Below are 27,821 nucleotides of genomic sequence, written 5' to 3'. Positions count from 1 at the left end.
TGGAGATAAGCCCAACATTCTTGACCTTTTCCTAACCTCTAATCCTTTTGCTTATGCTGTTACCCTGCCTTCTCCGTTGGGCTCCTCTAATAACAATCTCATGTCTGTATCTTGTCCTATCGCTCCAGTCACTCCTCAGGATCCCCCTAAGTGGAGGTGCCTCTGGTGATTTGCCTCTGCTAGTTGGGGGAACCTGAGGAGCTTTTTTGCTGATTTTCCTTGGAATGACTACTGTTTCTGTGTCAGGGACCCGTCTCTGTCTACCAAGCATGTAAGAGAAGTGATAATGTCTGGCATGGAGACATGCATTCCTCACTCTTTTTCACGACCTAAACCTTCCAAACCTTGGTTTAACACAGCCTGTTCTTGTGTTATACATGATAGAGAGAGCCCACAAGAGTACTTGAGCCTTCCATCACCAGAATCTCATGCTCTTTATTTTTCTGCTGGGAACCATGCCAAGTCTGCCCTCCAATTACCCTAAAAAATCCTTCATTAATAGAAAGTGTCAAAATCTTTCAAGATCTAACTCCCCTCATGACTTCCGGCATCTAGCCAAAAATAGTTCCAATAACTTTGCTTCTTCTTCTTTCCGTCCTTTATTTCAACTAGATGGCACCAATGCCATCACATCTATTTCTAAAGCTGAAGTCTTCGCTCAAAGCTTTGCTAAAAACTCTACCTTGGATGATTCATGGCTTGTTCCTCCCTCTCCTCCACACTCTGACTACTTCATGCTGCCTATTAAAATTCTTCGCAATGATGTTTTCCATGCTCTCGCTGGCCTAAACCCTCGGAAGGCTTGTGGACCTGATAGGGTCCCTCCTCTTGTTCTCCAAAACTGCGCCTCCATGCTTGCACCTTGCCTAGTCAAACTCTTTTAATTCTGTCTGTCAACATCTGTCTCTCCTTGCTGGAAGTTTACCTACATTCAGACTGTTCCTAAATAGGGAAACTGTTCTAATCCCTCAAACTATCATCCAATTGCTTTAATTTCCTGCCTATCTAAAGTTTTGAATCTATCCTCAACAGGAAGATTCTTAAACATCTATCAATTCACAACTTCTATCGGATCGCCAGTATGGGTTCCTTCAAGGCCACTCTACTGGTGATCTGGCTTTCCTTACTGAGTCTTGGTCATCCTCTTTTAGAGATATTGGTGAAACTTTTGCTGTTGCCTTAGACATATCAAAAGCTTTTGATAGAGTCTTGCCAAAGCTATGATTTCCAAACTACCCTCACATGGCTTCTACCTTCTCTCTGTAACTTCATCTCAAGATTCCATTCTGACCATTCTATTGCTGCTGTGGTAGACAGTTACTGTTCTTCTCCTAAATGTTTTAACAGTGATGTTCCTCACGGTTCTGTCTTGTCACCCACTGTCTTTCTATTATTCATCAATGATCTCCTAAACCAAACTTCTTGTCCTATCCACTCCTATGCTGATGATACCATCTTGCACTTTTACACGTCTTTTCATAGACGTCCAACCCTTCAGAAAGTAAACAGTTCACGCAGGGAAGCCACAGAACGCCTGACTTCTGATCTTTCTAAAATTTCTGATTGGGGCAGAGCAAACTTGGTATTGTTCAATGCCTCAAAAACTCAATTTCTCTATCTATCAACTCGACACAGTCTTCCAGACAACTATCCCCTCTTTTTCAGTGACACTCACCTGTCCTCCTCTTCTGCACTGAACATCCTCAATCTGCCCTTTTCCTATAATCTAAACTAGAAACTTCACATCTCATCTTTAGCTAAAACAGCTTCTATGAAGTTCTGAGGCATCTCTGCCAGTCTGCCCCCACCAACTGCTAGCTCTGTACAAGGGCCTTACCCATTCATTTATGAAATATGCTTCACATGTCTGGGGGTTCCACTCATACCACTCTTTTAGACAGGGTGGAATCAAAAGCTTTTCATCTCATCAACTCCTCTCTAACTGACTGTCTCCAGCTTCTTTTTCATTGCCACAGTGTTGCATCTCTTGCTATCTTCTACTGCTATTTTCATGCTAACTGCTCTTCTGATCTTACTAGCTGCCTCCTCCCATTACCTTGCAGCACAAAACTCTTTTTTCTCTAACCCCTATTCCGTCCACCTCTGTAATGCAAGAGTTAACTAGTATTCTCAATCATTCATCCCTTTCTCTGATAAACTCTGGAACTCCCTGCCAGCTTCTGTTTCCACCTTCCTATGAGTTGAATTCCTTCAAGAAGGAGGTTTCAAGACACTTATCCTTCAATTTTTGACTACTGCTTCGGATCCTATTCAAGGACTGGCATCTCAGTGGGCTTTTTTTCTTATTGGATTTTTGTTGCCTTTGACCAATGTCCCTCCTTAAAAAAAAAAAAAAAAAAAATATATATATATATATATATATATATATATATATATATATATATATATATATATATATATATATATATATATATATATATATATATATATATATATATATATATATATATATATATATATATATATATATATATATATATATATATATATATATATATATATATATATATATATATATATATATATATATATATATATATATATATATATATATATATATAACCTCAAGTAGTGGCTTTTAAGATTTGTAGAGGTGCAACACAGAAGTGTTTCAAAGTACACTCCTTTCTCTAGATTTAATTTTCTTGTTCTAAAGTTTTACTGATTGCAAAAGTATATACAAAATTTTATTTTTACATAACCAAGAAGAAAGTCAATTTTTATATTCATGACTATTCTTTTAGGTTAACAATAAAAAAAAAAAAGTTTTCACAGGATTATTATTTGAATGATGTTATCCTCTCTCTTTTACTTTTTTCCTCCTATTTGCTATTTAGTTCCATGTATCATTGGCTGTATCATTGGGGTTTTGAAAAATCACATTCTCAAAATATACCCTAATCTAAACATACCACATGACAGACATATCAAAAATATAAATTGTACAAAAAATAACAACTGTATAAAAAATATCACCCACATCAATTATCACACATGTTAAAAAATAGAAAATATAATTTGGAGTGGGTGGTATGGTGTCAACTCATTCATTTTACCTTCTTATCCTTTCTCTCTCAATTCCTCTTTTCCCTCTTTTTAGATATTCTTAATTTTATACCTCAACTGAGATTCTTGTGTTTGGCTAAACATGTCCCCCTGAGATTCAATGACCTGTCTCCCATCATCCCTTTTTATAATTAAGTACTGGCAATGTGACCCTCTCAATCAAAAGAGAGACTGGCTCTCTTGGAGTGCACATATGGCTCTGTGAGATCCCTAACTTAACATCCCAAAAATAAAATCATGAATATATATATATATATATATATATATATATATATATATATATATATATATATATATATATATATATATATATATATATATATATATATATATATATATGTTACAGTCAATACCTGAATCCAGACAATTTGTAAAGTGTAAAGTTATTTTTTCAGGCAATTTGTGAACTGCCTAACCTAACCTAACCTAACCTAACCTAACCTAACCTAACCTAACCAGGCAGTTCACAAATTGCCTGAAAAAATAAGTCACTTTACAAATTGTCTGGATTCAGGTATTGACTGTAACATATATATATATATATATATATATACACAGAAAAATAAACACAAATCAGTCATCCAAAAACAGAAAAATACAGTTAACCAATCACTCAGCTATCATTCCCAACAGGTAGTCTCTCAGAATTTTGTCCCTGGCTGGTGTCCCTCCTACGTAAAAAAAAAATAATAATAATATTAATGAAAAAAAAAAAAAAAAAAAAAAAAAAAAAAAAAAAAAAAATATATATATATATATATATATATATATATATATATATATATATATATATATATATATATATATATATATATATATATATATATATATATATATATAAAAAATGTCGTGAAGACACTCACTTCTGCACCATTAGAAAGATGTATGGTTTGGCACTTTGGCTCTACCTCAGTAAAGACCAAGTCTCTGAACTTTTCTCCATAGGAGGACCCTTTTGTTTTGTAATTGTAGTACAATAATTTTTTTCCTCCTTTTGTCCTTTCTCACTGTCTTAGAGGCAGGCCTGCTGTGATTCACCCAGCTTAGTAACCACCACCTATTCTTACACCTTAAAAATCAACATGGTACTCTTCTGTACACCTTCTGGGAGGTCTCTTCATTCTGGCTGTGCCTCCTACCTGCTGAGTCTCTGGCACTCTAATTTCCTGAGGTTCCATCACCCAATATGGTTTTACTTTCTCTGCAGGGTGCTGGAGAGTCTGCCCATTAAACAAGTTTATAAGGACATAATTGCCATCATCCCTCAACACTTTCACCACTCAGTATGGACTGACTCACTTCACATTGAGTTTTTTTACACATACTTGGCAAGAAAATCTTATTTCTTCCCCATACTAGGGAGTTCACTTCTACATTTTCATTTCTTCACCCCTGGTTTGCAATCTGCTTATAATGGTAGCACATTTTCTTGTGTCTCCTTTATCAGCTGATGGGCTTATGCCACTCCTTCTTATTTTATGCTAGGCAAGCATCCACCAGCTAACTTGGGGGTATACCGGGAGAAGAAGGCGAAGTATGGTTGTTGGGCTGTGATAGTGTGGACAGCTGTGTTGAGTATTGTCTGGCACTGGGTCAGCATCTTGGGTCAGTAGAGAGTACCCCTCATCATCTTCAGTATATTATGCTGGTGCTCCAGACTGGCGTTGCCTTGGGGGTGATATGGGGTGTTGTAGTGGACCTCTATCTGGTGCTTTCTGCAAAATCCCTTGAAATCCCATGTTGTAAATTCCCTGTCATTATCTGAGACTATCCCTCAAGGGCTACCAAAATGTGCTATATAATTTGCTATGTTTCTTAGTACCTCCTCAGTATTCATACTTTTGAGGTGGTAAAACCTAGTGAACCTAATATAATGATCCACTACTGTGAGTACATACCTATTGTTATTGATGCCTGCAGTCATGTCAGTTAAATCTATCCCTGTCCTGCTTAAAAATTAATGTACAGCAGGCAACTCTTACCATTGCTGTTGAAGTCCTAGGTTTCCTTTTGTTTGTTGGTTTAGTTTTTACATTACCAAATTATACCAATAAAACAGACTCTCAGCCCTGGTTAATGTTTTTTTTTTTTTTGGCCTAAATGGTCTGACTTAACATGTGCAAATTTAAGGGCTTCCTCTTTAAGGCACCTTGGAACTACAAGGTTGAAATTTACTCTGCCATCATTTTGTTTTGTCATATAATACAGTAAATCCTCATACATTGTACATTGGGAGAGGGTTATCCTGGGGTAGCATTTATTTGGAATCTGACCTTCCTCCAAGTATTCAATCATAGCTCTCCATTGGTCTTGCCCCATTTGTGATTCTCTAAGTGCCTTAGTTTTCCCCAGTTAGGCTAATTCACTGATTTGCTGGATTGGTAGTCACAGGCCTTGAAAGTTGGTCAGCCACATAATTATATTTTCCCTTACATAGACTATGTCAAAATTATATTCTTTGATCTCAGTTATCTACTGGTTCATTCTTGGGGGACTTAGTTTTCTTTTTGAATATGTTGACTAATGGTTGGTGATCTGTGAGTACTGTAAATTTTGTATTCTAGAGTTAATGTTGAAAGTGTCTACACAATAATACAGCAGCTAGAGCTTCTTTGTCAGTGGCCAAGTATCTATTTTCTGCATCCGTAAGTTTTCTGGAAAAATACCCTATGGCTGAGGTAGTGCTGTCATCTTGAATTTGGCTAAGTATTCCCTCCACATGAGATTGCTTGAATCAGTGGTAACTATAAACTTTTTTGGAGAAATTTGCTTTTGCCAGAACATTGGTTTCTACTAATTTTGACTTACGGGTTTCAAAAGACTGTTGGCATTCTTGGGTCCACTTAAATTCCACATTTGATCTGGTCAAGTTAGTGAGTGGGGCAGCAATCTTAGCAAAATTTTGAATATGTTTCCTATAAGACACGCACATGTCAATGAAACGTCGTACTTCCTTTACTTTAGTGGGAGGTTTCATCCTCATTACTGCCTCTACATTTGCAGCGTCTGGATGACAGCCATTTTCTGAAACAATATGACCTAAGAATTTTACCTGTTTGTCCAAATTTACACTTAGAAAGGTTTAGTTTTGCTCCACTCAGTTATTTTTTTAAATAGTTTAACTAATCTAACCAAAAATATCTCCAATAACTTTGCTTCTTCTTCTTTCCCTCCTCTATTTCAACCAGATGGCACCACTGCTATCACATCTATTTCAAAAGCTGAACTCTTTGCTCAAACCTTTGCTAAAAACTCTACCTTGGACGATTCTGGGCTTGTTCCTCCCTCTCCTCCACCCTCTGACTACTTCATGCCACCTATTAAAATTCTTTGCAATGATGTTTTCCATGCCCTCGCTGGCCTAAACCCTTGGAAGGCTTATGGACCTGATGGGGTCCCTCCTATTGTTCTCTGAAACTGTGCCTCCGTGCTTGCACCTTGCCTAGTCAAACTCTTTCAGCTCTGTCTGTCAACATCTACCTTTCCTTCTTGCTGGAAGTTTGCCTACATTCAACCTGTTCCTAAAAAGGGTGACCATTCTAATCCCTCAAACTACCGTCCTATTGCTTTAATTTCCTGCCTATGCCTATCTAAAGTTTTTGAATCTATCCTCAACAGAAAGATTCTTAAACATCTATCACTTCACAACCTTCTATCTGATTGCCAGTATGGGTTCCGTCAAGGCCGCTCTACTGGTGATCTTCTGGCTTTCCTTACTGAATCTTGGTCATCCTCTTTTAGAGATTTTGGTGAAACTTTTGCTGTTGCCTTGGACATATCAAAAGCTTTTGATAGAGTCTGAGACAAAGCTTTGATTTCAAAACTACCCTCCTACGGTTTCTATCCTTCTCTCTGTAACTTCATCTCAAGTTTCCTTTCTGACCGTTCTGTTGCTGCTGTGGTAGACGGTCACTGTTCTTCTCCTAAATCTATTAACAGTGGTGTTCCTCAGGGTTCTGTCCTGTCACCCACTCTCTTCTTATTATTCATTAATGATCTTCTAAACCAAACTTCTTGTCCTATCCACTCCTACGCTGATGATACCACCCTGCAGTTTTCCATGTCTTTTCATAGACGTCCAACCCTTCAGGAGGTAAACATGTCATGCAGGGAAGCCACAGAATGCCTGACTTCTGTTCTTTCTAAAATTTCTGATTGGGCAGAGCAAACTTGGTATTGTTCAATGCCTCAAAAACTCAATTCCTCCATCTATCAACTTGATACCTTCCAGACAACTATCCCCTCTTCTTCAATGACACTCAACTGTCCCCCTCTTCTACACTGAACATCCTCGGTCTGTCCTTTAGTTATAATTACAGAAGTACATGAGACTTACCGTAGGTTAGTTGAAATGTGCTTCGGATTTTGCGAGGCACATCACGTATGCTAGATGGTAGAGTTCACATGAGATACACTACACTTCGCCACACAGTCAGTCTTTAAAGATACAACTACCCACATGAATTATTATCTCCCAACCCTTCCAGTCAGTGAATTTTTGTTGTGTAAACCAAGAATCATCAATTAACAAAGGGATGGAGTGGAGGGCATGTGAACTCTACCATCTAGCAGACGTGATGTGCCTCACAAAATCCGAAGCACATTTCAACTAACCTACGGTAAGTCTCATGTACTTCTGTAATTTTACTTCGGCAAATCACGTGTCTGCTAGATGGTGCCGTTCACATGAGATTTTAAAGTCATGTGGGTGTTGTATGTAAAGGGTTCTGTCAAAATTCACATTTTGTAAATAGGTGTAAATAAAAGTTCCTATTACAAAAACTTAATTTCATTTATGAAAATAGAACATGATTTTTACTGCTGATAACATTTCAAACCTTAAATTATACTGAGCCTAGCACTGCTTCTTGAAAAGGGTCTATTTCCCCTTGTATATCCTTATTATAATATTTAGCAAATGTGGCTTCCTGTGTCCAACCAGCTTTTGCCATGATGGTGGCAATAGGCACATCCAGTGCCTTGGCCTTAGACACTGATGCAGGTCTAATACTACCTGCTGTGTACCTCTTGGTATCAATCCCACACTTATATAACATGGTCTTAAGCCACCTTGCCACTGTGTCCTTGGAAACACTCCTATGAGGTTTTATATAACTTATGAGTAGTCTCCCATCTGCATTTCCAGATTCTGTCCTTAGCTTCTCAGTTCTTTTTATATATTCTTTCATAGTCTTAACTACACACAATCTGTAATCCTGAGGATAAGCTTTAAATACAATAGTACGAACATTAAATTTTGGCCTGCATTGCTTGATGTTACCTCCTAACAAAACTGAAACAGATTCTTCTCCAAATGCCATATTCACCAACAATAATAAGTGCAAAGTTTGGATCCTGGCTGCTTGTGTCATTGCCATCAGCATCACCATTTTTAGCGATAAGTCTTTCAGTGTTAGGCTGTGTAGTGGTTCCATGAGTCTTATCTTTTGTAATACGAGTTTCACATCCCAGGTCGTTGCATACCTGGGTGTAGAAGGGCGTAAGTTGAAGACTCCCCGCAGAAATCTGTTGACGAGTGGGTGATTGCCTGCTCTGCAGCCTTCCACCATAATTCCTATTGCAGATAGAGCCCCTCTTGCCGTGTTAATGCTTTCATAACCCACACCCCTTTGAAAGTTATGAGTCAGAAAGTTTAATATATGTACTACAGATGGTGCAGTGGGATTAATGTTCCATCTACTACAAAAGAGTGTCCACCTCTTGATGTGAGTGCTGTATTGTCTACTTGTTGCTGGTTTCCAAGAGGCCATAATGATTTCCGTACCTTCTTTAGATATGCCACGTTCTCCAAGTTGTTTCCGGACAACTGACAAGCCATCAAATTTGTGTGTTTCATTATTGGGTGTTCCTCTGCAGTTGATGGATGCATTAGCACATTTTTCCTTCTCTGTATGACCCGAGGGTCGTCTATTAGCATCCGAAGGAGCATCCCCATCCACGGTTGTGATGGCCAAAGTGGCACTATGATCCATCCTCTGGTCCTTTCCTCCCTTAACTTCTGCAGACATCTAGAGATCAGAGAGAAGGGAGGAAAGAGGTAAACCAATTTAAAATTAGCCCATGGAATTGTAAATGCATCAATATATGCAGCCTCTGGATCTGGTGTCCATGCACAGAATGGAGTCATTTGTTTGTTCAAACGTGAAGCGAATAGGTCTATACAAGGATTCCCAAATATAGAACACAATTCCTTAAATATCATCTCATTCAGCTGCCACTCATGTCTGTCATTAAAGGAACGTGACGCCTCGTCGGCCATGACGTTACATTTGCCTGGTATGTGGGAAGCTGTCAGCCATACCCCATTACTAAGACACCATTCCCAGATGTCCCTACTAATGTCATCACAAACTATTGACTTAATACCTCCCATCTCATTCACGTAATTAATCGCTGTGGTGTTATCACATAACACCTTGACGTGTAAACCTCTAAGGAGATGTGTAAAAGATCTCAATGAGAATAATATAGCCAATAATTCACGTGCATTAATGTGCAAACGCACCTCTTCAGGGGACCATCTGCCATTGGTAGTGATGTTATTTAGGCAACCTGCCCATCCTAGATTTGAAGCATCTGTGAACAACTCAGTATCTGGTGCATTTCTGAATATTTTCCTGTTTTGATTCTCCAATTCCTTAATCCACCAGTTTAGATCTGTTCTAATCTCCTCTGTAATGTTCATCCATCTATTAAAGTCTCCACATGCCTCTTCCAAGGCCTTGATCTTTGCTCTTTCCATCCTCCTATAGTGCATTTTCCCCATCTCTACAGCTGGGATTGCTGCCACCAGCAGGCCAATCACTCTTGCCACAATTCTAATTTTTTCTCTCTGTCTATTGAATAAAAGAGAGCAATGCTGTATAATCTTATCCCTCCTACGCGCCGGCAAGGTAACTGTCATGGCCACCGAATCTATCACATTACCTAAATACTCAATACGCGTAGTGGGACTCAAAACAGATTTCTCCACATTCATGCAGAAACCTACACTCTGCAACAACTGAATGGTGTCATTCATGCAATCAAAACATCTTGTCAAAGAGCTACTACACAGAAGCGTATCATCAATATAACTAGTGATGTTGTGGCCTTTATGCCTAAGTGTAGAGAAAACTGGCTTCAGAAGTTTTGTAAATAGACGAGGACCATCCGAAAACCCGTTAGGTAGACATGTGAACTGGTAAATCTTATCCAACCATCTAAAACACAGATATTTTTGTTGTTCCTCTGCAATTTTTACTGAATAATAGGCTTTCTTAAGGTCTATAGAAGCCATATAATCTCCTTGACTAAGCAACTGTAATGCTTGTTCAAAATTTTCCATTTTAAAATGAGTATATTCTACATGCCTGTTCAGTTTTTCAAGATTTAACACCATCCTATAATCCCCAGTCTTATTCTTCCTCAGAAAAATTGGTGAAAGTATTTGTTGATCCTGTCTATGTGTCTCTATGATGGCCTTTATCTCTAACAAATTTTTAACCTCCTGATACATAATCAGTTTATCTTCCTCACTAAAGACATACTGTATATCCTCTTTAAATAAATATCCGATATTAGCTTCATCTATATTCAGATGACAATGTTCCACCATATCCAAAATGAACAGGTCACTTGTAATCACACACCATTTATTGATAAACTTGTGAAGTTGCCCAGCCTCGAATTGTTCTCTCACCTGGGTTAACGCCGGGGGTTGTGTTGACCCCGGCCTCTCACGTTTTTTGTTGTTCAAGCTTGAGCAGGGTAGGAGCGCCTGTGTTCACCACTGGAGGGCGTCCTGCGAAAACCATATGGCTGATATCTGGATTGGAATCCACGGGTGGAGGCCTTGGCAAAAAAATTACGTTGTTTACCTCCACCAAATCTGTCACTGCTTGCAGTCCAAGATGTAGGCTTCTTAAAAGTGAACTTGGTTTTCAGCCTTTCTGGTGGCTTGTGACAGGTCATCCCCAAACAATAGACCCGTCATGGGAGCCTTGTCAGCACACAAATGAGAATATTTGGGATTAATGTCCCTCTTTATAATATGTCGCCTGGTCAAGTTATTTCTGTAGTGGGCATTACCCAATAATGCCAATGCACCATTGAGCATGGCCACCTCATTTGCGATAATTTGGTGCTCTTCATCACGTGCCACCTTGTCTAGCACAGTAAGCGATTTAACAACAATAGTAGCTGCCTTGGTAATATCTTTTCCCACTTCCCTTAAGCGGAAGTCTGCCTTCTTTGCCTCTGCAGGCAGCGCATCCAGGACCTATGTGTTGCAATCCACTTGATTTAATGCATGGCAGTTACTTGGTCTAAATGTCACCTCATCCTCTACAATGGCTTTGTAATCTTCCTGCCTCATGCCATTAATAAACAGGTGGTTCACCATTGCAGCAATTTCCTTGTCAAGTTCTTTTGAGACAGTTTCCGTGGGTCCATAATTCTTAGCACCTTGTAACAGTATGCTATCATGAGGAACATCCCTCTGGATTTCCTCTTCCTCATCACTGTCCTCCCTCAGTGGAGTTCTAAATCCAGAAAATCCTGCCTGTGATTCCTGAGAATCTGGCACCAAAGTATTATTTGACACCGACTGGGGAGCATTGTTATGAACTGCTTGTGACTTCACAGCCCTATTTTCCTTCTTAAGCTTGTCCATGTCCCTCCTCAACTCAGTCAAAGCATCCATAATCATGCCCAAAGAAGGCGCAGTGCTGTCTTCACCATCGTATCTTGGAGAAGGGGAAGGTGACCGAGAGTAACTTAACCTCTCATGACGAGTAGAACGGCTCTTGGATGTGGATCTTTCTTCATCATGTTTACTCCCCTTGTGTAGTTCCTTTATTTTAGCTGAGTTGCATGGCATGCTGGTAGTACTGAATCTCTCAGGACTGGGGCAAGCATCAGAAGGCGTCCTAGACATGGCGGCGAATGTTAACAAGACGCCACGCTTTCCAACAGCAGTTCTTTTTATAACTTCACGGGTGCTTTAATCTCTCACACAGGGCAACTGTAAATCAAAAAATTTTTTCCCTTTAGTAATCTGGGAAGTCAATTGCCCCCGGGCTTGTAAATAAGGCAATATTCCTCTTGCCCCAATAATGGGTAACAAGATGGAACCATCTCGCACCTATGTTGGCTCACGAGAGTGTCCAAATATGGTCATATATATATATTGCTTAAAATATTTGCCAATAATCCGCCTTATATCAAGTAACGGATATCATATAACTAATAATTCGCCCTTATACAAGGTAACGGATATTTATAGTCCACAATCTGCCCTTAATTCAGGTAACGGATTCAAATAGGCAACACTCCGCCCTTAACAGGTAACGGATATCCATAGGCAATACTCCGCCCTATAATCAGGTAACGGATAATTAAAGACAATATTCCACCCTTATAACAGGTAATGGAAATCATAATACACAATCCAAACAAGAAAACTTTAATATTCCTATCACTCACCGATAACAGAAGTCGTAACAACTTAACAGGAGGCGAGACCGACGTCCGACTTGTGTGGTGTCTGCGCAGTAACTGACTGTGTGGCGAAGTGTAGTGTATCTCATGTGAACGGCACCATCTAGCAGACACGTGATTTGCCGAAGTAAAATCTGAACTGGAAACTTCACATCTCATCTCTAGCTAAAACAGCTTCTATGAAGTTAGGTGTTCTGAGACGTCTCCGCCAGTTTTTCTCACCCCCCCAGCTGCTAACTCTGTACAAGGGCCTTATCCGTCCATGTATGGAGTATGCTTCACATATCTGGGGGGGTTCCACTCATACTGCTCTTCTAGACAGGGTGGAATCAAAAGCTATTCGTCTCATCAACTCCTCTCCTCTAACTGACTGTCTTCAGCCTCTTTCTCACCACCGCAATGTTGCATATCTAGCTGTCTTCTATTTTCATGCTAACTGCTCTTCTGATCTTGCTAACTGCATGTCCCCCCCTCCTTCCACGGCCTCGCTGCACAAGACTTTCTTCTTTCTCTCACCCCTATTCTGTCCACCTCTCTAACACAAGAGTTAACCAGTATTCTCAATCATTCATCCCTTTTTCTGGTAAACTCTGGAACTCCCTGCCTGCTTCTGTATTTCCACTTTCCTATGACTTGAATTCCTTCAAGAGGGAGGTTTCAAGACACTTATTCATCAATTTTTGACCACTGCTTTGACCCTTTTATGGGACTGGCATTTCAGTGGGCATTTTTTTTATTAGATTTTTGTTGCCCTTGGCCAGTGTCCTTCCTACATAAAAAAAAAAAAAAAAAGAAAAAAAAATCTGGTTAGGGTATTAAAATCATGGGCTCACACAATGACATCATGAAGATAATTTCTGACCTCTTACTAATGGGGCTAAGATTTGAGCAATTTGCCTGGAAAAAAATAGCTGGGGAACAAGAAAGTCCAAAAGGGAGTTTCCTAAATACTATACAAGGAGACACCATCACTGAAGATGGTGACATCATGACCGTCTTCATGTAAGGTTACCTGAAAATATACTTCTTTCAAACCTAGAGTGGCATAACACTTATGACCTGCTGCTGTTTCCACTATAGTCTGTTTATGATCGTAAGAGCCACAAGCACCTCCCCTTGGGTGGAGCACATCAGGGGATCAATGCTCTGGCTTGCTACTGGTTGGCCGTGTTTAGTGAAAAGCGTGCATTTTACAGTGCTTCCTTGTTTCTTTACCAGTACACTTACTCTTTGCTTTGAGTACATGAAAAGCATTCCTTCACTGCCTGTAGTAAATGTCTTATTACTTGAACACAAAAGCAAGTCTGTAGCATTTGATGAGAAGACATGGAGTGAGGAATATATAGTCTTGTAAATTTCTGGGCTGTTGAGAGAATGATATTAGTTATCTTGAGGTGCTTAGGGACACCTGGATTGCAAATATCCAACCTCTCACCTAAGACATGGGAAAGAGAGTGGTAATGCTTGGTAGGTCCTTACTCCAGCTGGCCAAGCCTGTGGCTTGTCCCTGGGCAACAAGGTGCGTCACTGATGACGGGTCAACCACATCTTGCATTGCTGACATGGTGTTTTATTCATTAATTATACTACAGTGGAACCTTGGTTATTGAATGCCTCACTTTTTGAACAAACTGTTTTTTGAACAAAATTTTGAACTCATTGCTTCAGTTGCAGTACCATAATTCAGTTTTAGGACAAAGTTACTTGATTTTAAATATTAAAAGACATAGCAAAAACTGCTGTTTATTACTAATTTATAGTTTCTATAAATATTTACTTTGTTTATATATATTTGGAAGAGAGACACAGAGTGTAAGACAGTTATTCTATCTTTGAAATAAGGTAAATTTCATCCTGTTGAAAAGCCTCGAGTGTAAACAAACAGTTTTCGGTGCTCATTTCAGTGGGATTTCGAACGGAATTCAGGAACGAATTAAACTCTAAAACTAAGGTTCTAATGTATTTGTATATATAAACAATTTATATATATATATATATATATATATATATATATATATATATATATATATATATATATATATATATATATATATATATATATATATATATATATATATATATATATTATATCTTAGAGAGAGAGAGAGAGAGAGAGAGAGAGAGAGAGAGAGAGAGAGAGAGAGAGAGAGAGAGAGAGAGAGAGAGAGAGAGAGAGAGGGGGGGAGAGAGAGAGGGGGGGGAGAGGAAATATTCGTCCTGGGTGAGGGACTCAAGGGATTAGCAGTAATACGTGAAAGGTAGACCACCATCTAGGAGGGTCAGGTATCCGGCAGTGTTTATCAGGTCACTAAAACAATGTCAAACCCTCCGCCACACCTTGGGACACCGCCAGCCAATGAGGATAGATTCCAGGGCCTGCCAGGCTTCGCCGTGAGGGAGGGGTTTGTGCTTCTAGCAGTCGTAAATAGAGTATGATTGTTCCAGCCATGGTAGGGGTAAATGTCGGCCGCTAAATGCTTATTTACTGCCCTACAATCTACGCACATCCTTTTGGTTCCATCGGGTTTATTGACTAAAACTATGGGACTAAGCCATGCTGCTATTGATGCTTCTATTATCTGTTTCCCTTCCATTTCTCTCAGCATCTCTGTTATGATCTCTTTAGCAGCTGCTGGATATCTATACCTGGGTGCTCTTACTGGTGTTGGGCTAGAAATTTTAATATTTGCAGGTGGTAGGTTAAAAGTTTCAATTTCATTTGAGTCAATAATTAATAATTTATTATATATCGGAACAACTGAGCTGAGATTCTCCTTTTGGGTTTTTGGTTAGGTGTTTCCACTAAAGGGCTGTTAGTAACTGTCTTAGTCTTTCCTCTCTGCTGCCCTCAGTTTCGGTTTGGTCCACTAAAGGGCTGTTAGTAACTGTCTTAGTCTTTCCTCTCTGCTGCCCTCAGTTTCAGTTTGGTCCATGTATGCCATTAAATAATTTTGTATGGGATTGATTGAAAATATCTTTGCCTCATCTACCACTTCTATTTCATAAGACCCTAAGTAAAATCCTGGAGAAATTTTGATGTGGACTTTACATGGATTTTCACTTGGGAATTATATTTGTTGCTGCTCATTCACCGTGTTACAGAATGGGAATGGAGGACATTTGGTATTCTTTTCTGGATGGATAGTTACTGTAGTTCCTAGGTTTTCCTTAACATTGATTGGAATGAATTTTCTTTGGTGAGGCATCAGATTCACTTTTTGTTCAACCCTGAGCTGGTTAATGGTCTTAGGTTTGCAAGGAATAACAGTGACTTTCTCTACTTGTCCTCTTTTCTGAACAAAACTGATAGGATAAAACTCATTTTGCCATATTAGAGTTTGTCCCTTATTATCCCAGGTTAGTTTATCTTTTCCCAGAACATCACATCCCAACAACAGCTCTGAACTCAGATATCTATCTGGTACTATGGGGATCCACTTTTTTCATACTTTTTCTCTTCTTATTCCTATCTTCAACCACACTGAGCCCAATATTCTTAAGGGTGTCCCTGTTACTCCTCTCAGGAGGGGCATGGCATGTCTCTAATTAATTTAACAATTTAGTTTCAGTGCTGCTGAATGCTGAATTAAAGTACAGCCACTACTGGTGTCTACTAATTCTGCTCTAATTGTTGGTTTACAATGATGGATATGGTAGGGGAGGTATTCTCCTGAGTTAGTCAACTATGGTATCTAGTCTTTGGTGGTCCCCAACACTCCTGGGTGTCATGATCATTCCTATGGTAGTAAGTGCACCACTTCTTCCTATTGCCCTTTTTTCATCAAACCTTCCACTTTCCTTGACAGTTCTTTAATTTGGGTTAGTAATGCATCCTGATCACAGGCTGGTTTTTTCTGACTCACTTTTTCCTCCCCTTTTAACTGCATACATGGCTGAATAAGATTTTGCTGAAAGGAATTGTCTCTCATGTTCAACTCTATATATAAATTTAGTTAGAGGGTAGCTCTCTTCTAAGAAAGTCTCCAGTTTCTCTCAGGCCTCAGATGGCAATCCACGACAAAGTTTTCTTTTTATTGTTTGGTCTCTACTTGGAAATTTTTCTTTAGGGAAGTTAGTTTTTATTACTGCATATTGACATCTAAATTTGCAGCTCTTCAATTTGCTGCCATGTCCTGTCAAAATTCATCTCAGTGGTAAATTAATTTTAAAGAAAAGTTTTGAGGAAATCCCAGGTTTGACACAAATTTTTCTGTTGTTGACTTTGTACTAACAAGGCAATTTGAGGGCTCAATCTAGTCTTGGCAATCTGCACTCTAGCTTCATCGCCTGTGGAAACTTGTTCTACTCTGTCCAAGAGCATATGCAGTTTTCCTTCTGCTTCCATACCCTCTAAATCATGTAAGGACAGTTCTGGGATATCCCAAGGTTTTACTAAGAATGAGGCAAAAGGGGAAGTGACTGAGGCTTTGAGTGGTGAAGCCATCCTCCTATTCAAATTTTCAATTGCATCATTCTGATAAGCAATTATCTCACATGTCAGTTATTTTATTTTGTAAATCCTCTATTGTCAGCTGATGGGTTTCCTCTGTTTTAAATTCTGACTCAATGGAATCTATTTTTGACCAGTTAGGGGTGGACTTTAGTGATGGGTTAGTTTCTGGCAATGATTTGATTCCTTATTACATACTGTGATGGGGTCAGCAGTAAATTGTCTGGTAACATAGCCATCACTAATGTCCCTTACTCTGATTCATTATCTGAAAGATATTCCCTAATGCACTGAACAGTTTTGTCACACATTAGGTCTTTCTTCTCTTCTGTAAATGTACAAATCAGATGACAATTGACTCTCATAAGTTGGTGTGTTAAACTGAATGGATCTGGTGTTGGGTAACTTTCTCTCTAATTTTCTATTGATACCATTTTTAATTTTATTATACTGAGTTAGGTTCACAAGATACTCATCAGGATATTCTCGTGGCTCTTCTAGCACCAGATCTACATTGACATCACAGTTACTTTCAATTGCTCTCTACTCTAATTTTACTGTTACTCTAATTTTCTATTGATACCATTTTTAATTTTATTATACTGAGTTAGGTTCACAGGATACTCATCAGGATATTCTCGTGGCTCTTCTAGCACCAGCACTACATTGACATCACAGTTACTTTCAATTGCTTCCTTGATGTCTGTGATATTTACCATCCTCAATATCATTGCTTCCTAATCAGCAAATACACACATCATGGGTTCAGTTATTAGGTTTTACCTCCTGGTGCTCTAAAAATCCTTACACATCCAAATCAAAGGGCAGCTGACCATGGCACACAAGGCTCACTCTTTCCATTTCTCCCTTTAGGGTACCTCACTCCAGGTAACAGATATCCCTCCACTAAGCCACCAGTGTCATCACTGGGGGGAAGGGGTGATGATTTTGTGATATGTTTCTTTCTGCTTTAGTTAAAAGATTTCAGTTATAATTGGGTATTGATTTAAAGTTGGTATTGAAGATTTTTTGCTTTGATTAAGTTCAAAGTTCAATTTAGTTTTGATTTTGTTGAATATTTTTTACCTTATTTTTTGTATGGTTGCATTTTAGCTGGTCTATAAGGCACTGGAAAATTCCATGACAGCCAGATTGAGTTTTATTGATGTTAGTTTCTAAATAACAGTAAAGATTTCATACAATTTTTTCTCTCTGAGTATATAAATTTTATATATTGATATATCAAATAATTAATATCTGTTACCTGGGAGTTGTGGGACCTGGAAAAGATGACTCTATACCTAATCAGTTCTTGATATAAATTTTGAATAAGTTAAAACTAACTAATTTCCATGTGCCAAAGGGAGTTATCTCAAATTTCTATAAAGACATCCTTGGTTGTGTAGGTGTTACATCACATACATATGTAACACTGGTGTATTACTATTGTATTAAAAAAAAATTATTCACCCTAGAAGTTCACATCCTACCCACTAAAAACCTAAGCAAAGTAATTTTAAAGTGGATTTACATCTTTCTAGTACAAAAAAAAAACCCTAGATATTACATTTTTTGAAATTTTGGTTCCCTTTCCTCTAAAAACTAAGAAAGCTAAGCTGATTTGCCAGAAAATTTACATTTTACTCACTTGTACATGTCGACAAGGCCTGAGTGTCTCAAGTAATTGTATATGTATATATATATATATATATATATATATATATATATATATATATATATATATATATATATATATATATATATATATATATATGCACAAAATGGTTATTTTCATCTGAACATCACATGTAATTGATATATATATATTTAGGCACCAATGAGTATTCTCATATGTCCAAAGTCTTTAACAATAAGATTTTCTGAACAGTGCGACAAACATACCTGTCAGCAAGGCCTCAGTCAGCGTCTGACGCCTCCAAGGCCTGGCTTGTTTTATATAGGGCCACTGTATATCCTAGGAACTAGTCCTCCACCTAACTATAAGTCATAATTTTGCAATATTCCTAATAGTTTATCATTTTCTACATTCACAAATTATTCTTGAACATTTTTGCTAATGGTCCCACATATTCCTGGATTCTAACACTGTCTATTAATAATTTTTGGATCTAAATATTAACAAAAACTGAAGGATAAGTGTCTTGAAATCTCCCTCTTGAAGGAATTCAAGTCATAGGAAGGTGGAAATACAGACAGAAGCAGGCAGGGAGTTCCAGAGTTTACCAGAGAAAGGGATGAATGATTGAGAATACTGGTTAACTCTTGCGTTACAGAGGTGGACAGAATAGGGGTGAAAGAAAGGAGAAAGTCTTGTGCAGTGAGGTCGAGGGAGGAGGGGAGGCATGCAGTTAGCAAGATCAGAAGAGCAGTTACCATGAAAAATAGCTGTAGAAGACAGCTAGAGATGCAACATGGTGGGGATGAGAGAGAGGCTGAAGACATTCAGTTAGAGGAGAGGAGTTGATGAGAAGAAAAGCTTTTGATTCTACCCTGTCTAGAAGAGCGGTATGAGTGGAACCCCCCCAGATAGTGAAGCATACTCTATAAATGGACGGATAAAGCCCCTGTACAGAGTTAGCAGTAGGTGGGGTGAGAAAAAATGGTGGAGACATCTCAGAACGCCTAACTTAATAGAAGCTGTTTTAACTAGAGATAAGATGTGAAGTTTTCAGTTTAAATTACAAGTAAAGGACAGACCAAGGATGTTCAGTGTAGAAGAGGGGGACAGTTGAGTGTCAATGAAGAAGAGGGGATAGTTGTCTGGAAAGTTGTGTCAAGTTGATAGATGGAGGAATTAAATTTTTGAGGCATTGAACAATACCAAGTTTGCTCTGCCCCAAAGAGAAATTTTAGAAAGATCAGGAGTCAGGTGTTCTGTGGCTTCCCTGCATGAAATGTTTACTTCCTGAAGGGTTGGACATCTAGGAAAAGATGTGGAAAAGTGCAGGGTGATATCATCAATGTAGTTGATAGGACAAGAAGTTTAGTTTAGAAGGTCATTGATGAATAATAAGAAGAGAGTGGGTGACCGGCCTGAACCCTGAGGAACAGTGACCGTCTACAACAGCAGCAATAGAATGGTCAGAAAGGAAACTTGAGAAGAAGTTACAGAGAGAAGGATAGAAGCTGTAGGAGGGTAGTTTGGAAATCAAAGCTTTGTGCCAGACTCTGTCAAAAGCAACAGCAAAAGTTTCTGCAAAATTTCCAAAAGAGGATGACCAAGACTCAGTAAGGAAAGCCAGATTACCAGTAGAATGGCCTTGATGGAACCATACTGGCAATCAGATAGATAGATTGATTGATAGATGTTTAAGAATCTTCCTGTTGAGGATAGATTTAAAAACTTTAGATAGGTAGGAAATTAAAACAATAAGATGGTAATTTGAGATATTAGAATGGTCACCCTTATTAGGAACAGGCTGAATGTAGGCAGAGTTCCAGGAAGAAGGAAAAGTAGATGTTAATAGACAGAGTTGAAAGAGTTTGACTAGGTAAGTGGATGCCTGGAGGCACAGTTTTGGAGAACAATAGGATGGACCCCATCAGGTCCATAAGCCTTGCAAGGATTTAGGCCAGCGAGGGCATGGAAAACATCATTGTAAAGAATTGTGATAGGTAGCATGAAATAGTCAGAGGGTGGAGGAGAGGGAGGAACAAGCCCTGAATCATCCAAGGTAGAATTTTTAGCAAAGGTTTGAGGAAAGAGTTTAGCTTTAGAGATAGATGTGGTAGCAGTGGTGCCATCTGGTTGAAATAAATGAGGGAAAGAAGAAGAAGCAGATTTATTGGAGATATTTTTGGCTAGATGCCAGAAGTTATGAGGGGAGTTAGATCTTGAGAGATTTTGACACTCTATTAATGAAGGAGTTTTTTGGCTAGTTGGAGATTAGACTTGGCATGGTTCCGGGCAGAAATATAAAGTGCATGAGATTCTGGTGATGGAAGGCTTAAGTACCTTTTATGGGCCACCTCTCTATCATGTATAGCACGAGAACAAGCTGTGTTAAACCAAGGTTTGGAAGGTTTAGGTCGAGAAAATGAGTGAGGAATGTACATCTCCATGCCAAACACTATCACCTCTGTTATGTGCTTGGCACATAAAGATGGGTCTCTGACATGGAAGCAGTAGTCATTCCAAGGAAAGTCAGCAAAATACCTCCTCAGGTCTCCCAACTAGCAGAGGCAAAATGCCAGAGGCACCTTCGCTTAGGGGGATCCTGAGGAGGGATTGGAGTGATAGGACAAGATACGGATATGAGATTGTGATTGGAGGAGCCCAACAGAGAAGAGAGTGTGACAGCATAAGTAGAAAGATTAGAGGTCAGGAAAAGATCAAGAATGTTGGGCATATCTCCAAGACAGTCAGGAATATGAGTAGGGTGTTGCACCAATTGCTCTAGGTTATGGAGGATAGCAAAGTTGAAGGCTTGTTCACCAGGATGGCCAGTGAAGGGAGAGGAAAGCCAAAGCTGGTGGTGAACATTGAAGTATCCAAGAATGGAGATCTCAGCAAAAGGGAAGAGTCAGAATGTGCTCCACTTTGGAAGTTAAGTAGTCAAAGAATTTCTTATAGTCAGAGAAGTTAGGTGAGAGGTATACAGCATAGATAAATTTAGTTTGAGTGATTCTGTAGTTGTAGCCAGATGGTGGAAAACTCAAAAGATTCAAGAGCATGGGTATGAGAGAAGGTTAAGTCATTGTGCACATAAATGCTACGTCCAGCTTTGGATTGAAAATCAGGATAGGTAAAGTAGCAGGGAACAGAAAAGTGGTTATTGTCCGTTGCCTCAGACACCTGAGTTACAGTGAGGAAAAGAAGATGAGGTTTAGAAAAGGAGAGGTAGTGTTCTACAAATTGAAAATTAGATCATAGACTGCGAATGTTGCAGAAGTTAATGAAGAAAAAGTTGAGGGGGGGTGTCAAGACACTTAGGGTCATTGTCAGAAGGGTATTTTGACCTGGGGACATTTGTGGTCCCCTACCCAGAAAGGGACTCTGAGGTTGGTGAAGGAGTCGCCATGGTAATTTTGAATTTTTGAGTGAAGGGTGTATGTGTTATTAGGTACTTGTAATTTTGTATGGAGGAAGAGAGTTGTTTTTAGAGGGCAGGCTGTGACTGCCCCCTTGTGTTGTGAGACACAAAGGGAAATGTTCAGTGAGGTCACAGCAGAGTTTAATGATAATTTCACAGCACCCCTTGATCCAGTGATTTAGATCTCACTGGGAGTAATTATTGTTTTGGCAGGTGCCTACTGCCTCCTCCATCAATAGTCAATGGTCAATAGTCCTATTTTTTATTCCCATTCCCACCCTAAAGTACCCAGTTTGTTGCTGCCAGCTTGCCTCTGTCAGCTATCCTTGTGCCACCAATATGCCTACAGCTGTATGCATCATTCACATAATCTAGCATACATGGTGCATTCATCCACATCCACAGCACTCACTTGCCAAGTAAAATCTCATATTTTACATCCACACTGCTGCCTCTTAGTTATACAAGTTGCTACACTGCTTCTTGTTTCATTTGTCCCTTTTTATCATACAGTAAAGACTTGATTTAACAAAATTTGCTGTGTTTATTTATCTCTTGTGTTGTACAGTAGAAATTTGATTAAACAATTCTCTTCCCCGAAAAAGCTTAATCAAACAGACTGAAAACTTTTTGTATATTCACAGTAATGCTCATTTTATCAGAATTGTTTTGGTGCACTTACAAATCTTCAGCATCAGCCATACCACCCCCCATGTGAGTTTGTCACCTCACTCATCCCACACCACTATTGTAAGCAAGAATGACTTTCTCTCTCTCTCTCTCTCTCTCTCTCTCTCTCTCTCTCTCTCTCTCTCTCTCTCTCTCTCTCTCTCTCTCTCTCTCTCTCTCTCTCTCTCTCTCTCTCTCTCTCTCTCTCTCTCTCCATGAATACATACACTCCCTATGACAGTTAAGTTGACTAAGCACATGCACACAAATGCACACACACACACACACACATACAGAGAGAGAGAGAGAGAGAGAGAGAGAGAGAGAGAGAGAGAGAGAGAGAGAGAGAGAGAGAGAGAGAGAGAGAGCAATTAATAATAATCAAAGGTTGTAATCAATATTAATTATTCTCTCTCTCTCTCACACACACACACACACACACACACACACACACACACACACACACACACATGTGATAACAATATACAAATTAGTAAACAATATAAAAAGAAGAGACAGAAATGACTTGGTGCCACAGATATAGGAGGGAGAGAGACAGATTGGGGAGCATGGGAAGAAAATAAAGAGAAGTGGATGTTCTAGTGACATCAAGAAATGCTGCTCCCTTTATGGAACTCTTGAAATCTGGAATAATTTGAAGGAAGAGGTAGTTGCAGCAAACAGTGGAAAACAGACAAGGCATGATTCTGGGCAGAAATATAAAGCACATGAGATTCAGATGATGTTCTCTGTTCTCCTACTTCCTGAAGGGTTGGATGTCTATGAAAAGATGTGAAAAGTACAGGGTGGTATCATCAACATAGGAGTGGATAGGACAAGAAGCTTGGTTTAGATCATTGATGAATAATATGAAGAGAGTGGGGTAACAGGACAGAACCTTGAGGAACACCACTGTTAGTAGATTTAGGAGAAGAAAGGTGACTATCTACCACAGCAGCAATAGAATGGTCAGAAAGGAAATTTGAAATGAAGTTACAGAGAGAAGGATAGAAACCATAGGAGGGTAGTTTGGAAATCAAACCTTTGTGCCAGACTCTATCAAAAGCTTTTGATATGTCCAAAGCAACAGCAAAAATTTTACCAAATCTCTAAAAGAGGATGACAAAGACTTAGTAAGGAAAGATCACTAGTAGAGTGTCCTTAGCTGAACCCCTACTGGTGATCAGATAGAAGGTTGTGAAGTGATAAATGTTTAAGAAACTTTCTGTGAGGATAGATTAAAAACTTTAGATAGACAGGAAATTAAAGCAATAGGATGGTAATTTGAGGAATTAGAATGGTCACCCTTCTTAGGAACAGGCTGAATGTAGACAAACTTTCAACAAGAAGGAAAGGTAGATGTTGATAGACAGTGTTGAAAGAGTTTGACTAGGCAAGGTGCAAGCACAGAGGCACAGTTTCAGAGAACAATAGGAGAGAGCACATCAGGTCCATAAGCCTTCCAAGGGTTTAGGCCAGCGAGGGCATGGAAAACATCATTGCAAAGGATTTTAATAAGTAGTATGAAGTAACCAAAGGGTGTTGGAGAGGGAGGAACAAGCCCTGAATCACCCAAGGTAGAGTTTTTAGCAAAGGCTTGAGCGAAGAGTTCAGCTTTAGAAATAGATGAGATGGCAGTGGTGTCATCAAGTTGAAATAAAGGAGGGGAAAATGAAGAAGCAAAATTATTGGAGATGTTTTTGGCTAGGTGCCAGAAGTCATGAGGGGAGTTACATCTTGAAAAATTTTGACAGTTTCTATTGATGAAGGAGTTTTTTGGCTAGTTTTAGAACAGACTTAGCATGATTTCAGGCAGAAATATAAAGCACATGAGATTCAGGTGATGTGAGACTCGGTACCCTTTGTTGGCTGCCTCTCAATCATATATAGTACGAGTGCAGGCTGTGTTAAACCAAGGTTTTGAAGGTTTAGGTCAAGAGAAAGGGTGAGGAATGTATGCCACCATGCCAGACATTATCACCTCTGTTATGCGCTCAGCGCATAGAGATGGTTCTCCGACATGGAAGAAGTAGTCATTCCAAAGAAAATGAGCTTAATACCTTCTCAGGTTTCCCCAATTAGCAGGGGCAAAACGTCAGAGGCACCTTTGCTTTAGGGGATCCTGAGGAGGGATTGGAGCAATAGGACAAGATGCAGAGATGAGACTGTGACTGGAGGAGGGCAACAAAGAAGATAAGGTAACACATTAAGCAGAAGGGTTAGAGGTTAGGAAAAGGTCAAGAATTTTGGGCTTATCTCCAAAACAATCAGGAATATAAGTAGGGTGTTACACCAGTTGCTCTAGGTCGTGGAGGATAACAAACTCAAAGGCTAGTTCACCAGAATGGTCAGTGAGGGGAGACAAAAGCCAAAGCTATTGGTGAACTTTCAAGCCTCCACAAAAGAGATCTCTGCAAAAGGGAAGAAAGTTAGAATGTGCTCCACTTAGGAAGTTAAGTAATCTAAGAATTTCTTATAGTCAGAGTAGTTAGGTGAGAGGTATACAGCATTGATGAATTTAGTTTGAGAGTGACTCTGTAGTTGTAGCCAGATGGTGGAAAACTCAGAAGATTCAATAGTGTGGGTATGAGAGCAGTTTAAGTTGTGTACAAAGATGCAACATCCAGCATTGGATCAGAAATGAGGATAAAGAAAGTAGCAAGGAACAGAAAAGGGGCTACTTTTATTTACCTCAGGCACCTGTGTTTTCACTGAGGAAAAGAAGTTGAGGCTTAATAGAGGAGAGGTGGTGTTCTACAGATTGAAAATTAGATCTAAGACTGCGAATGTTGCAGAAGTTAATGAAAAAAATGTTGAGGGGGGTGTCAAGACACCATATTGATTTTGAATTTTGAGTGAAGGGTCTCTTTGTGTAATTAGGTGCATGTAGTTTTGTGTGAAGGAAGTGAGTTGTGTTTAGAGGGCAGGCTGTGACTGCCCCCTTGTGTTGTGAGACACAAAGGGAAACGTTCAGTCAGAGCTGGGTTTATTGATAAGTTCTCAGCACTCCTTGATCCATTGCTTTAGATATCACTGGGAGTAATTATCGTTTTGGAAGGTGTCTACTACCTCCTCCTTTGGGATACACAAGATACTAGAGGAGATGGAAACAAGCTGAAGAAGAGCACTTGTAGAAGGGACATTAAAAAGTATCGTTTTCCTTATAGAAGTATAGACGTATGGAACTGTTTGGATAAGGAGATAGTAAATGCAAAAAAGTATACATGATTCAAGGCTAAATTGGATATTAAAAGATATGGAGATGGGACAACATGAGCATAGGTCTTTTTGCATAATGCACAATACACAGACTAAACAAACTTCATGCTGTGGTGCTTTCCCTTGAGTTTATATTAGATTCCTCACCTGCCTCTCATTTCTTTATCTTCATATTCTCCAGTTACATGCAAGGGTGTAGCATGGTGGTCCACAGGACAGTCCCTTTCTTTGAGGGGCCTATGGGACTAAGAGCATAAATGATGTGTGTATGTGTGTGTTTATGATGATATGGGATTGCTGGCCTAGTATATAGATAGGTTGATTATACTCTTATATTAGTAGAGGCTTGCATAATTTTTAGTAGTTTTTATGTAATTGCTGTTATTTGTTTTGTGCTATTGAGAAGAGTTGAACCTGGTATAAGAAATCCATGAAAAAAAAAATGTTTGACAGGATATATATATATATATATATATATATATATATATATATATATATATATATATATATATATATATATATATATATATATATATATATAAAGATGAAACATTTGAATTTTCATAATTCAAGCTTATACAAGGTATAGCTTTCACAATAGTATTTTGTCACTTATCACTGTTGTACTGACTAATTTTGTGTTTAACAGGTGGCAAGGACTGAGATTGAAGCAGACACTGACCACCACACTCAGCTGCATCCTGTCATCAGGTATTTATTGATTGACAGTTTTAACATTTTCACTGTAATGTGTAATGAGTCACAACATTAAAATCACTGTACATCATGATCTTGACAGGCACCTACCATGAAGAGAAACAGAGTAAGAAAATAGATTTTCAAATGTCTAATGGTTAGGAATGGCTGAGGGGTTAGTGATTAAGAAAACATGTCTTAAATAGCAATGATAAGGTTAAAGCAACATCAAGTCAGAAGAGTGCTTGTGTGAAAGACTTGTTTTAATTTTTTTATGTAAGAGGGGCAGTGGCATAGGGCTGTGAAAAAAAATAAAATAAATAAATAAAATAAAAAATGCAAAAAATGACCAGAGATGCCATTCACAAAAAGAAAGGGGCAAAGAGATTATCCAAAATGCCAGATTATATTCCATCATCATCATTATTTCTTACATGTCTCTGTTTTGTTTCACATCTTCACTTTTATATATCCAACATTCATCCCTTTATTATTTCTGCCTTCTTACTTTTACCACCTTTGTTTCTACTTCTTATTGTAGCTTCTAATCTTTGGTGTGCAAATAACTTGAGCTTATACTCTCCTTTGTTATCTTGAATGCTCTCAATTTCATATAACTCAGTTGCCAAATAATGTTTTGTGTGGATCTAAACAGTTTCCTAATTATCTTGGTTGATTTTATGATGCATTTTAAATTTTCCAGGGAATACCAGACAGAATACTCTTCCAGTTCTCCTCTGGGCAGCCTTACTAAGCTAAGAGAAGGAGGTGAGTAGAAAATGTTCCTCCCCCTCCTCCTCCTCCTCCTCCTTCTCCCCCTCCCCCTCCTCCTCCTCCTCCTCCTCCTCCTCCTCCTCCTCCTCCTCCTCCTCCTCCTCCTCCTCCTCCACATCATCATCATCATCATCATCATCATCATCATCCTTTTACTCCTCATTCTTTTCCTCCTCTTCCTCTTCCTCCTCCTCATCATCATCATAATCATCATCTTCCTTTTATTCCTAATTCTTTTCCTCCTCCTCCTCCTCCTCCTCCTCCTCCTCCTCCTCCTCCTCCTCCTCCTCCTCCTCTCCCTCTTCCTCTCCCTCTCCCTCTTCCTCCTCCTCCTCCTCCTGCTCCTCCTCCTCAATACCAGTATGGGTAGT

General features: G+C 39.0%; 1 protein-coding gene across 9 annotated transcripts in view; it reads left to right on the top strand.

Annotated features, from left to right (window-relative positions):
* LOC135092853 (nuclear hormone receptor HR96-like) overlaps window positions 1–27,821 on the top strand; it is a 211,426-nt gene that overhangs the window by 23,034 nt on the left and 160,571 nt on the right. For 8 of the 9 annotated variants that reach the window (XR_010263092.1, XR_010263093.1, XR_010263094.1 and 5 more), the window contains exons 4-5: window positions 26,630–26,691; window positions 27,380–27,444. Coding sequence is in view for 5 of the 9 variants with exons in the window: in XM_063991594.1 (XP_063847664.1) it covers window positions 26,630–26,691; window positions 27,380–27,444 (127 nt within the window). In the remaining 4 variants the exon portion in view is untranslated. Of the gene's footprint in view, window positions 1–7,574; window positions 7,707–26,629; window positions 26,692–27,379; window positions 27,447–27,821 lie in introns of those variants that run through there. The other variant, XR_010263095.1, reaches the window with a different exon arrangement.

The sequence above is a fragment of the Scylla paramamosain genome, chromosome 41 (genome assembly GCF_035594125.1).
Source record: "Scylla paramamosain isolate STU-SP2022 chromosome 41, ASM3559412v1, whole genome shotgun sequence".
NCBI lineage: Eukaryota > Metazoa > Arthropoda > Malacostraca > Decapoda > Portunidae > Scylla > Scylla paramamosain.
The sequence above is the reverse complement of the archived record's forward strand: the minus strand, read 5'-3'. Positions and strand labels throughout refer to the sequence as shown.